The sequence below is a fragment of the Ciona robusta genome, chromosome 6 (assembly GCF_009617815.1).
Source record: "Ciona robusta chromosome 6, ASM961781v2".
Classification (NCBI taxonomy): Eukaryota; Metazoa; Chordata; class Ascidiacea; order Phlebobranchia; family Cionidae; genus Ciona; species Ciona robusta.
Window position 1 is genome coordinate 4,856,901 of NC_143240.1, and position 13,271 is coordinate 4,870,171.

At 40.4% G+C, this 13,271-nt stretch overlaps 1 protein-coding gene and 1 long non-coding RNA gene across 2 annotated transcripts; both read left to right on the forward strand.

Annotated features, from left to right (window-relative positions):
- LOC149735217 (uncharacterized) lies at nucleotides 1-11,081 on the forward strand. Its single transcript, XM_089880091.1, is given in 23 exon segments — nucleotides 1-328; nucleotides 443-503; nucleotides 558-625; nucleotides 676-769; nucleotides 850-1,016; nucleotides 4,274-4,447; nucleotides 4,500-4,667; nucleotides 4,719-5,006; nucleotides 5,063-5,300; nucleotides 5,350-5,471; nucleotides 7,018-7,153; nucleotides 7,213-7,340; nucleotides 7,564-7,738; nucleotides 7,793-7,940; nucleotides 7,990-8,186; nucleotides 8,265-9,034; nucleotides 9,037-9,443; nucleotides 9,495-9,641; nucleotides 9,692-9,982; nucleotides 10,041-10,159; nucleotides 10,234-10,411; nucleotides 10,460-10,539; nucleotides 10,634-11,081. Coding segments are annotated over 23 exon segments (4,404 nt in total). The 5' UTR covers nucleotides 1-172; the 3' UTR covers nucleotides 10,726-11,081.
- LOC149735218 (uncharacterized) lies at nucleotides 5,478-6,734 on the forward strand. The gene is made up of 2 exons (XR_016385194.1): nucleotides 5,478-6,072; nucleotides 6,148-6,734. It is a non-coding gene; the product is annotated as an uncharacterized LOC149735218 (long non-coding RNA).
- Nucleotides 11,082-13,271: the final 2,190 nt, after the last annotated feature.

The following is a 13,271-nucleotide window of genomic DNA, read 5'->3' on the forward strand; positions in this document are numbered from 1 at the left end:
TGCGCTGTACCGGTAAGGACCAAGTTTTTTTTAATCGGGGAGTAATTAAAATGTATTCGTTTAACTGTGGTGTTAAAGTGCGTTCGTTTAACCGGGGTTTTAAAGTGAGCGTTTTGCATTCCTGTGAATTCGTTCAAAATACTGACTTTGTAACGAAATGTAATTATTTTCGATGAACTTTTTGAGGAACATTGGTCGCAAGAATACAATATTAGTAGTTGAAGATGATTGCCGAGAAAATATTAACCCTAATGTTGGTTTAGCGAGATCAAGCAAAGTTTCGCGTGTGAATTCTGATTATCATCAAAATGAAACAAAACTATTTGAGGTTTGAATAGAATTATCCATAGTTGTTGTAGTTTAGATTTAGTAGTTGTTTTGGTGTATATAGACACACAATGTAAACGTATGCCAACTAAAGTAATATTTTGTCTAATAACAGGACCCTACAACATTGAATGTCTTGTCAAGGAAAAAAACTTGGTTTGTAAACAAAGAACGAAGTAAGGTTTTTGTTTGTTTGTATTTTTTATTTAATAAGTTTTTTATAAACATAGGAATGTCAGTGGAAACGGTTCAACACAACAGTGGTAATAACATTGTCCCTACAGCTGAAGACTTGAACGTGAGTATTGGTGTAAATATGTTGGTTCAGGTATTAATCTCTAGCTCCAGCTAGAGGATGACTTAAGCAAGATGAACAAGGTGATGTCGTTGTATGGGACCATTATTAGAGGGGAAAAGTCGGAAGTTAAGAAGTTATTGACAGGTGTATATGTTGTGTGCAAGCTGTTGTGTAATGTATCAAATGTTTGTGTAATGCAGCCTTATGTTGCCAATGTAATGCAGGCAACCCTGAATTGTTGGAAGCACCCGACAACTTTGGAAGAACACCCCTCATGTACTGCGTGCTTGCTGATCGTTTGGATTGCGCAAAACTTTTATTGAAAATGAGATGTAACTTAGACCAAGTGGATAAAGCTGGAAGAAGTGCCTTACATTTGGCTGCTCATAAAGTAAGTTGAGTGATGGGTGGTGTATTATGGTTGGGTGGTGTATTGTGGTTGGGTGGTGTATTATGGTTGGGTGGTGTATTATGGTTGGGTGGTGGGTGGTGTATTATGGTTGGGTGGTGTATTATGGTTGGGTGGTGTATTATGGTTGGGTGGTGTATTATGGTTGGGTGGTGTATTATGGTTGGGTGGTGTATTGTGGTGGGTGGTGGGTGGTGTATTATGGTTGGGTGGTGTATTATGGTGGGTGGTGTATTATGGTTGGGTGGTGTATTATGGTTGGGTGGTGTATTATGGTTGGGTGGTGGGTGGTGTATTATGGTTGGGTGGTGTATTATGGTTGGGTGGTGTATTATGGTTGGGTGGTGTATTATGGTTGGGTGGTGTATTGTGGTTGGGTGGTGTATTATGGTTGGGTGGTGTATTATGGTGGGTGGTGTATTATGGTTGGGTGGTGTATTATGGTTGGGTGGTGTATTATGGTTGGGTGGTGTATTGTGGTTGGTGGTGTATTATGGTTGGGTGGTGTATTATGGTTGGGTGGTGTATTGTGGTGGGTGGTGTATTATGGTGGGTGGTGTATTATGGTTGGGTGGTGTATTATGGTGGGTGGTGTATTATGGTTGGGTGGTGTATTATGGTTGGATGGTGTATTATGGTTGGGTGGTGTATTGTGGTTGGGTGGTGTATTATGGTGGGTGGTGTATTATGGTTGGGTGGTGTATTGTGGTGGGTGGTGTATTATGGTGGGTGGTGTATTATGGTTGGGTGGTGTATTATGGTGGGTGGTGTATTATGGTTGGGTGGTGTATTATGGTTGGGTGGTGTATTATGGTGGGTGGTGTATTATGGTTGGGTGGTGTATTATGGTTGGGTGGTGTATTATGGTGGGTGGTGTATTATGGTTGGGTGGTGTATTATGGTTGGGTGGTGGGTGGTGTATTATGGTTGGGTGGTGTATTATGGTTGGGTGGTGTATTATGGTTGGGTGGTGTATTATGGTTGGGTGGTGTATTATGGTTGGGTGGTGTATTATGGTGGGTGGTGTATTATGGTTGGGTGGTGTATTATGGTTGGGTGGTGTATTATGGTTGGGTGGTGTATTGTGGTTGGTGGTGTATTATGGTTGGGTGGTGTATTATGGTTGGGTGGTGTATTGTGGTGGGTGGTGTATTATGGTGGGTGGTGTATTATGGTTGGGTGGTGTATTATGGTGGGTGGTGTATTATGGTTGGGTGGTGTATTATGGTTGGATGGTGTATTATGGTTGGGTGGTGTATTGTGGTTGGGTGGTGTATTATGGTGGGTGGTGTATTATGGTTGGGTGGTGTATTGTGGTGGGTGGTGTATTATGGTGGGTGGTGTATTATGGTTGGGTGGTGTATTATGGTGGGTGGTGTATTATGGTTGGGTGGTGTATTATGGTTGGGTGGTGTATTATGGTTGGGTGGTGTATTATGGTTGGGTGGTGTATTATGGTGGGTGGTGTATTATGGTTGGGTGGTGTATTATGGTTGGGTGGTGGGTGGTGTATTATGGTTGGGTGGTGTATTATGGTTGGGTGGTGTATTATGGTGGGTGGTGTATTATGGTTGGGTGGTGTATTATGGTGGGTGGTGTATTATGGTTGGGTGGTGTATTATGGTTGGGTGGTGTATTATGGTGGGTGGTGTATTATGGTTGGGTGGTGTATTATGGTTGGGTGGTGGGTGGTGTATTATGGTTGGGTGGTGTATTATGGTTGGGTGGTGTATTATGGTTGGGTGGTGTATTATGGTTGGGTGGTGTATTATGGTTGGGTGGTGTATTATGGTGGGTGGTGTATTATGGTTGGGTGGTGGGTGGTGTATTATGGTTGGGTGGTGTATTATGGTTGGGTGGTGTATTATGGTTGGGTGGTGTATTATGGTTGGGTGGTGTATTATGGTTGGGTGGTGTATTATGGTTGGGTGGTGTATTATGGTTGGGTGGTGTATTATGGTTGGGTGGTGTATTATGGTTGGGTGGTGTATTATGGTTGGGTGGTGTATTATGGTTGGGTGGTGTATTATGGTGGGTGGTGTATTATGGTTGGGTGGTGTATTATGGTGGGTGGTGTATTATGGTTGGATGGTGTATTATGGTTGGGTGGTGTATTGTGGTTGGTGGTGTATTGTGGTTGGGTGGTGTATTGTGGTTGGGTGGTGTATTGTGGTTGGTGGTGTATTGTGGTTGGGTGGTGTATTATGGTTGGGTGGTGTATTATGGTGGGTGGTGTATTATGGTTGGGTGGTGTATTATGGTGGGTGGTGTATTATGGTTGGATGGTGTATTATGGTTGGGTGGTGTATTGTGGTTGGTGGTGTATTGTGGTTGGGTGGTGTATTATGGTTGGGTGGTGTATTATGGTGGGTGGTGTATTATGGTTGGGTGGTGTATTATGGTGGGTGGTGTATTATGGTTGGATGGTGTATTATGGTTGGGTGGTGTATTGTGGTTGGTGGTGTATTGTGGTTGGGTGGTGTATTATGGTTGGGTGGTGTATTATGGTTGGGTGGTGTATTGTGGTTGGTGGTGTATTGTGGTTGGGTGGTGTATTATGGTTGGGTGGTGTATTATGGTTGGGTGGTGTATTATGGTTGGATGGTGTATTATGGTTGGGTGGTGTATTATGGTGGGTGGTGTATTATGGTTGGGTGGTGTATTATGGTTGGGTGGTGTATTATGGTTGGGTGGTGTATTGTGGTTGGTGGTGTATTGTGGTTGGGTGGTGTATTATGGTTGGGTGGTGTATTATGGTTGGGTGGTGTATTGTGGTTGGTGGTGTATTGTGGTTGGGTGGTGTATTATGGTTGGGTGGTGTATTATGGTGGGTGGTGTATTATGGTTGGGTGGTGTATTATGGTGGGTGGTGTATTATGGTTGGATGGTGTATTATGGTTGGGTGGTGTATTGTGGTTGGTGGTGTATTGTGGTTGGTGGTGTATTGTGGTTGGTGGTGTATTGTGGTTGGGTGGTGTATTATGGTTGGGTGGTGTATTATGGTTGGGTGGTGTATTATGGTTGGGTGGTGTATTATGGTTGGATGGTGTATTATGGTGGGTGGTGTATTATGGTTGGGTGGTGTATTATGGTGGGTGGTGTATTATGGTTGGATGGTGTATTATGGTTGGGTGGTGTATTGTGGTTGGTGGTGTATTGTGGTTGGTGGTGTATTGTGGTTGGTGGTGTATTGTGGTTGGGTGGTGTATTGTGGTTGGGTTATTGTCTTGTACGGACAGGCGAGCTACAAGTTCTTGGAGTTGTTGCATTCACGTGGCGGCAATCTTGAGATAAAAGACAACGATGGCCAGACCCCTCTTCATCTAACAACACGAAACAAACACGCGAGGTGTTTGGACTTTTTGTTGAAACGAATCCGTCCGGGCATGGTGGACGTGACTGATAATCAAAAGGTGTTTTATTGTTGATAACTTTGTGAGCGTTGTTTTAATGATTTATTTACAGAGGACAGCCCTGCATTGGAGTGCTGCGTTCAACAACACTGATTATGTTCGTTTGTTGATTAAATATAAAAGCAATGTTGCCATACCTGATGTTGATGGTAGAACACCTTTGCATTGGGCCGCAAATTCACCCGATCCTAATGTAGTTTCAACGTTAAAAGTTGTGCTTGTAAGTTGTGTGTGTGTTGTTATGTATGGATTAATTAATCTTGGGCAACAGGAGGCTGCACCAAGTGTATTAAACTGGCAAGATTATGAAGGACGTACTGCGTTACATTTCGCTGTTGCCGATGGCAATGTTAATGCAGTTGAGTTCCTGCTTCAGTTCAAAGAAGAGAATTGTGAAGTCGATCGGCTGGATAACACCTATCGTACACCATTACACTGGGCGGCTCAACTTGGCAACACACAAATCGTTAAACTGTTGTTCGCTGCTGGGGCAAAACATTCAATGTCTGATTGTAACGGTGCAACACCTTTGCTTTATGCTGCATTGAACAATAATTCGGTAAATGTTAAACTAACAATAGTTACTTGTGTGATTAACAATGTTTTCTTCATTAGGAGGTTATGCTTAAAATGGTTGAACGAGATGCAAGTGTCCTTGAACAAGCCGACATCGAAGGTAGAAATGCTCTTATGTGGGCTGCGGGGAAAGGAGCTAATAATGCTATACGTACATTGCTTGCTATGGGTTGGTATTGTTTGTTTGTTTATTATAAATATTTAAAGTAATATTTAATTCCAGACAACCCTCAATGTAGTGTAGATCCCAACCGAGCTGACAATAAAGGAAATACAGGTATTTACACAAGTAAATTGTTTATGTTTGTTGTTAATAATTTGATCAGCTTTACATGTTGCATCATGGAACGGTCACGCCACCTCCGTTGATTTATTGTTGGCGTACAATGCTCGTCATGATCTACAAAACAATATGAACCATACACCAATATTTGGGGCTTGTGAAAAAGTAAGTTTGACCTTAAGTAACCTTTCTATTAGCCCGTTCACATGGCCAAAAAAAGAAGGCATACCGTTTTTTTCGGAAAAAGCGGCAAATATTTGCTGAGTCACTTTCAAAAAAAGACAAATTCGGGCCAAGTCGCGAGGTGGTGCAGACGAGAAAAGTCTCGAAAAAAAGAGGCATTTCACAGCGAGCGCGTCAGTTCATATTTAGCTTTGAGGTTGCGGATGCTTGTTTTACTATTTGCAGTGAGGTTTTAGACAATGTTTAGTTATAAATTAGTTTAATATATATGGTTTTCAACCAAATACGAAGTTTCGGCTAGAAATACTAAGTTTTTCTATCTTTAGGATGCATTTAGTATAAGAAACAGTACCGCATATAGTTTGTACAGGATGATTCTAATTTGGCAATGAGAAAGGAAGTGTGGTGCTACTGAGCAATTAATAATCAAACTGCTATAATGCAGATGTAGTTGAAATAATGATTTTTTAACTAAAAATTGTATGTTGAAACATTTACTTTGAAATATTGATCAAAATGGATGGTGGACAGCAGCACATTAAATTTGTGTCTTAATCACTACTGGACCAAGAGTTGGTAGAAGGTATGTTTGTATATGTCATGAGTTTGTGTTGTGTAATGTAAAACAGGTTGAACATATGCTCAATTTGTTCTGCAGAAAAATTGTGGACAACACCGGTACATTTAGAAGCAAGATGGAAACCGAAAGAGTGTGTGAATTACATGTATCAGTTTGGATATACATTCATCAATAAGCTACAGAGTGGTTTGTAAACCCATCATTTGAAGATAAAGACAACATACATAACATAATACACAGTACTGACATTATACATAGTACTGGACTGCTGATTCAAACCAACAAACTAATCATTGCTTTACCACAAACCAGTGTAATAGTAAAACACAATGTGTGTGTATTTTGTGCACATATGTGTATAATCAAAGCAGTTATCATTTACTTTCAATGCCTTTAAAAGCACATTCTGTTTTATTTTGTACATGAAATGCACTTTTGTTATTGTTTTCATGGAGTTCAATAAAACTAAAACAAAGAACCTGTGCTATATTACAAATTGATTCAGCAGGCACAAGTGATTTCAAATTATAACATGACTGAGTGATAAGTTAGAGAAAAAAGTTAAGTGGGACTAGCATCTGTTGTGTATATTAGATATATTTATATGTGTGTTTGTGTTATATGTATATTAATACATTGTGGACAATACATTTTTTACCAAATTAGTGTTTATGATGGTTTCGACTACTTTTTTTTTTGACAGTATTAATTCTAAATTCAAAATCGCTCTTAATTATGTAAAAATATTGATTAAATGTTTTGCGTACATATGGGGAGTATTAAAATATTTAATTTCGACGTTTAAGAAAACGAGGCTAAATGGCCATGTGAACGCACGTCAATTCTGGCCAAAAATTGCCTCTTTTTTGGCCTGGCCAAGTTTGGAAAAGACTCTTTTTCGTTTGGCCATGTGAACGGGCTAAATATGACCTTGAATAACCTCAACAGGGCCACTTGAATGTAGTGAAGCATTTATTGGATCATAATGCTAGTATTGTAATGAGGGATCTAGAAGAAAGATCTGCATTACATTGGGCGGCATTGGGTGGGCACGCGGAGGTTTGTGAACTTCTTATAAAGAAAGGTGAGAGATGTTAGTTGGTGTATTGTACATTAACCCCCCATATAAAACCTCCACCCCAGGTCTTCACCCCGATACCAGAGACGCATACCAACGCTCCCCCCTACACTGCGCAGCATTTGGTGGATTCATCAACTGTATGAACCTCTTGCTCGAAAATCGAGCCAACGTAGATTTACAAGATCAGGAGGTTTGTTATGCTTACGTCATAATGGTGTTGATGACATCACAATGGTGTTGATGACATCACAATGGTGTTGATGACATCACTATGTGTTGATGACATCATTATGTGTTGATGACATCATGTGATGTTGATGACATCACAATGGTGTTGATGACATCACAATGGTGTTGATGACATCACAATGGTGTTAATGACATCATGTGATGTTGATGACATCACAATCCAGGGTTTGTCGGCACTACACTGGGCAGCGCAGTCCGGACATCTTGACGCAACAAAGTTATTGTTTCAATGTTCTGCCTTTCCTAATTTAATGGAGTTTACAACTGAGCGTTTAACACCGTTGGATCATGCCTTGTTTAATCAACGCGATGAGGTTGCGCAATATCTTATTGAACAGGGTGGGTAACCATGTATATGATGAGGCACCATAACCACCACATACAACACTACAGGTGCATTATCATCCGAAACAATAAGGGATATAGCAGCCGCGAGAATTCAAGCATGTTACCGTGGTTACCGGGTTCGAAAAGCCTTTCTATCGAGCAAAAATCTTTTAATGAAACATGAAATGTTAAGAAATAAATTTCGAAAAGATAGGTTGGTTTATTTCATAGTGTTGGTTTGCTTTTGCTAACTTTGGTATTAGGTCAAAGTTAAAAGAACAAGCTGGCAACACTGAAAATGGCAACACTGATAACCGCAACACTGGCGTTTGTAACGAACCAACCCCAGAAATTATTTATAAAGATTTTTCTGACGAACTTTCGACGAAATCGGAAGAAGTTTGCAATGAAAGTAACATGATGTTAATTCATTCAAACCAACCCACAATACATTATAATGGTATGTAACATGGTGTTAATAAATTTGAACCAATTTTCCATACATAGATATGTAACAAACAACAATTATAATTATTAGGGGAAAATGAAATGAAAGATTCAACTGAAAGTTTGGTCGGCGGCGAAAATTATGAAGATCAATTTGTTTCGCTAAACATTTCATTTTCGTGTTCCAAAAAGTCAAAGGTTGCCAAGCCGTGCGACTCCCCGAAGGCGTGCGACTCCCCCAAGCTGTGCGACTCGCCTAAGCCGTACGACTCCCCGAAGCCGTGCGACTCCCCCAAGCCGTGCCACTCCCCCAAGCCGTGCCACTCCCCCAAGCTGTGCCACTCCCCCAAGCCGTGCCACTCCCCCAAGCCGTACGACTCCCCGAAGCCGTGCCACTCCCCCAAGCCGTGCCACTCCCCCAAGCCGTGCCACTCCCCCAAGCCGTGCCACTCCCCCAAGCCGTGCGACTTCCCCAAGCCGTGCCACTCCCCCAAGCCGTGCCACTCCCCCAAGCCGTGCCACTCCCCCAAGCCGTGCCACTCCCCCAAGCCGTGCGACTCCCCCAAGCCATGCGACTCCCCGAAGCCGTGCCACTCCCCCAAGCCGTGCGACTTCTCCAAGCCGTGCGACTCCCCCAAGCCGTGCGACTCCCCGAAGCCATGCGACTCCCCCAAGCCGTGCAACTCCCCCAAGCCGTGCCACTCCCCCAAGCCGTGCCACTCCCCCAAGCCGTGCGACTCCCCGAAGCCGTGCGACTCCCCGAAGCCGCGCCACTCCCCCAAGCCGTGCGACTTCCCCAAGCCGTGCCACTCCCCCAAGCCGTGCCACTCCCCCAAGCCGTGCCACTCCCCAAGCCGTGCGACTCCCCCAAGCCATGCGACTCCCCGAAGCTGTGCCACTCCCCCAAGCCGTGCGACTTCTCCAAGCCGTGCGACTCCCCCAAGCCGTGCGACTCCCCGAAGCCATGCGACTCCCCCAAGCCGTGCAACTCCCCCAAGCCGTGCCACTCCCCCAAGCCGTGCCACTTCCCCAAGCCGTGCGACTCCCCCAAGCCGTGCCACTCCCCCAAGCCGTGCGACTCCCCCAAGCCGTGCGACTTCTCCAAGCCGTGCCACTCCCCCAAGCCGTGTCATTCCGACTCTAAATCAGTCTGTGAAATGCAAGTTGATCTTAAAAAGAAAAAACAAAAAAGCAGCAGAAGTAAATCAGAAGTGAGGTCCATAGATTTAATAAAAGAACCCGACACTGGTTTGCTGGTGCCAGCATTAAGGTGCGTGTAGTGATTTTAATTTTATAATATTTATAATAATTTTATTTTTAGTGGCTTGTTGCTGTCGGAGTACATTGAGTCGTTGATGAATTTGTCCAACGGGGAGCGAAAAGTTTTGAAAAGTTTGCAACAAACAAGGAAAGTTGCGTTTGAGGCGGCAACTAGGGCGGCGATTGTCATTCAAAGAACATTCAGGAGGTAAGGACAAGTTTATTGTGGGTCGCTGAAATTTAAATGGCATGTTTTAGATTTCTGAGGAAAAAATACCCAAAGCGAAAACATAAAAAACGATCACAACAAATTACATCACAATCAAAAGAAAGTACCAAATTTTGCAATGATCATGTGACCAGTCATGGTTCAAAGAGCAATGATCATGTGACCAGTCATGGTTCAAAGGGCATTGATCATGTGACCAGTCATGGTTCAAAGAGCATTGATCATGTGGCCAGCCATGGTTCAAGGAGCATTGATCATGTGACCAATCATGGTTCAAAGAGCAATGATCATGTGACCAATCATGGTACAAAGAGTTCACGGTTGGTTAATTTTTAATATATCTTCATATTTGTTTGTTGTTCTTTTTATAAATTTTAGAAAGTACAAAAAGTGTCGTCCCAAAACAGTCCATAGAGATCATAGAAAACATAGATTGCTACTGACACCAAGTGTTGACGCATCATGTGACAGATTAGAAGAGCTTTGTAAAATATATGGTTGGTACAGATTTAAATTACCAACTAACCGACGTGGGTCTTGAACCTCTAACCCTTCTATTTATTGTTCTCAGGGCAAACTTTGGTTCTTCAAGATTTGTATTCAAACGAGCGTCAATTGCCACCAAAGCATCGGTTTCGAACCGTTACAGCTCCCTCAATAAAACCACATCGTCACGATAATGTCTTTGATCGGTTTCCTAGTTTAGAAGAACCAGTAACAGCGGTTCAGTCGCTGCAAGAAAGACCAAGGTAATATAAATGTTTCGTGTTTTGAATGTTTCATGTTTTAACTTTTAGGAAACCCAGAAATTCAACAGTATCTCGACAAAGTTTTCGTAATAGAAACAACATATCGCCAATTCAATGGGAGAGATTATGTAAGTTTTTTTTATGTTGAATAAATAATATCAATTATAACTTGTAAGTTGTTTTTTATGTTGAATAAATAATATTAATTATAATGTATTACAGATAGTGGACAATCACAACCATCCATATTTAACCCAAACAGTCGACCAACGCCAACTAAGTTTTCATACAATTTAACGCGTTCTAAATATTAAGTTTTCTACCTCCTTACCCCACTGTGCTTTTATTTTAATTGACAAAACTCAATGAGTGCTTAAAGTACAACTGTGTCTTTTATATTATTGTAGATTTAGCTTAAAATATTCCCATATATGCTTTATTGTATTTATATTATTAGTTTGTTGCTTGTTTATGCTCCCCAATGTTGAACCAATTGTGAACTATGTGCTGCCACCTACTGTCTAGTTCAAAGCCTGCATCTGGAGTTGCTGAACCGTCATCCAGGGCAGTTTTTTACAGCGTAGGTTGTAGCTGCAATCACGCGCCATCTGTTGTTGTAAAACAAATATCATCCACTAGTTCAAACAGTACACAAATTAATTAATAGAAACCCATACGTTAAAAAACTTCAGAATCAGAACAAGAGATCACAGATCTAATGAATGAACACGTTTTAAACTAATTAGCATAAGATAGTAGGGTCTGGGAAGATGGGACACCTTTAACACATAATATTCAAATATCATGATCGTGTTTTAAACAATTAACAAAGGTCTGTGGGAGTCGTGAAGATACGATTTTATAATTCAGTAAATGTTCTTTGTTTACTACCAAATGAAAAGAGAAAACAAAATGAAAATGCGTCCCATCTACCCCCACCCTGCTATATTAGTTTATCCTTTTACTACAACGGTCGACTGGGCTCGATCAAAAACAAATCTGAAGTAACCAACAAAACGGGTTCTAGTCGACATTGGTGACTGTGGAGCAGTTGGCAGAATGTATTTATACATGTATTAACTAATGAAACTTATGACGTATGAGGATTGAGTGATTGGTAAAGAATATGTGTAAATACGCTTTGTACAACTCCTGTACCATGTGTTTATTGTAAACTTACACTAGTTAACGTTGTCGTCGCTTAAAAACGTTTGTTTTCATGAATTTTGACGAACCGTAATCACGCAGTAATTAGGTAATGTTAGAAGTTAATATTAATCATATGATGTTGAATTAAAAATAATGTTTCAATTACGATTAATGATAATACGGTATAAGAGTAGTGCATTTAATGGTCCCCACAAATGCTAATGATATCTATGGCCGTCGTTCCCCGCCAAACTCCAGACAGTGTTTCCGTTATGTAAAGTGCATGAGGAAAAAAATCGTTAATTAATCGCTCATCGTGCGGTTTTAAATCTGAAAATTCAGTCTAAAAATTATAAATATGTATTACGATTTGATTTCAATCAAGAGATTAAAGAAAAATGCCAGAATTGAGAATTAGGACAAGTGCGGAAAATAATCGCCCTATCAGCAACAACAACAACAACAAAGCCAAGAACAACTGTTCGACGAAAAAGGATCTATATGACCACTAACGTGTTCAATAATTGAATTTCACCCACAATTCCCGTAACTCAAAAGCTTGGCGAAAAGATCATGTAAGTATTCAACGTAATTTGCTAATATTATTCATATCACAGCACGAGTTAGATAAATATTTGAAATACAATATATTGTATGTTATAATGTGTTTGTAGATACCATATTACATCTATAGGTTGATAATGTAATTATATTTATATTGTTATTTTAAATATGTTGTTTTGTGGGTTATATATACGTGGGTTATATATAGATATAATTAAAAATGCGGGTAGGGAAGTGGGAAGATTATAAAAGTATGTTAAATTCACCATTTGTGTAATTTCTTCATTTACAAATTTAGTAAAAAAAACAACTGTAAAATGAAGAAATTAGTTGTAAGTATTAATATAGTTGAATCTATTTACGTAAAAATCGGTCTTAGTTGTTTTATCCCCTAATTCTAAACCAATTGTTACTCTATGCTGCCACACGTGGTATATGTAAATATTACTAACAAATCAAAAAATTCAAAAACGTGTTCAAAAAGATTGTATTAGTTTCTTTTTTTCTTTAATCCATCTTAATCTGCTTTACCTATTTATATTACTGCACGGGTTTTGGGAATAACTAACATATAATATATTGTGCGTTATAATATATCTGTAGATACAATATTACTTACAATCCAGAAGATTGGTTGAGAAGATTGTGTAAGTAAATTTACGCTATTTATTCCGCCGTAATCTACCAAAATTATTCATATTACAGCACAAGATTCAGGAATGTTTAAATTATTTTATTTTGTTTTTTTTTTATATTTGCGATGAAGAAACAATTTTCTATTTTACAAATCTTTAACAAACCAAGCGGATAGAGCTGTTGCTCGCAATTATACAATAGGTGGCGTAAAAGAGGTAAATAATTAAATTATGTAAGGGGACTAAGGGTGCTGTATGCTAGGTGTTACTTATGGGCAGGAGGTTACAACGCATTAGGGGTTACTAGAGATCACACTATGTTGGGGGTTACTGAGGGTCAAGCGCATACAACACATTAGGGGTTACTAGATATCACAATATGTTGGGGGTTTACTAAGGGTCAAGCGCATACAACACATTAGGGGTTACTAGAGATCACAATATGTTGGGGGTTACTGAGGGTCAAGCGCATACAACACATTAGGGGTTACTAGATATCACAATATGTTTGG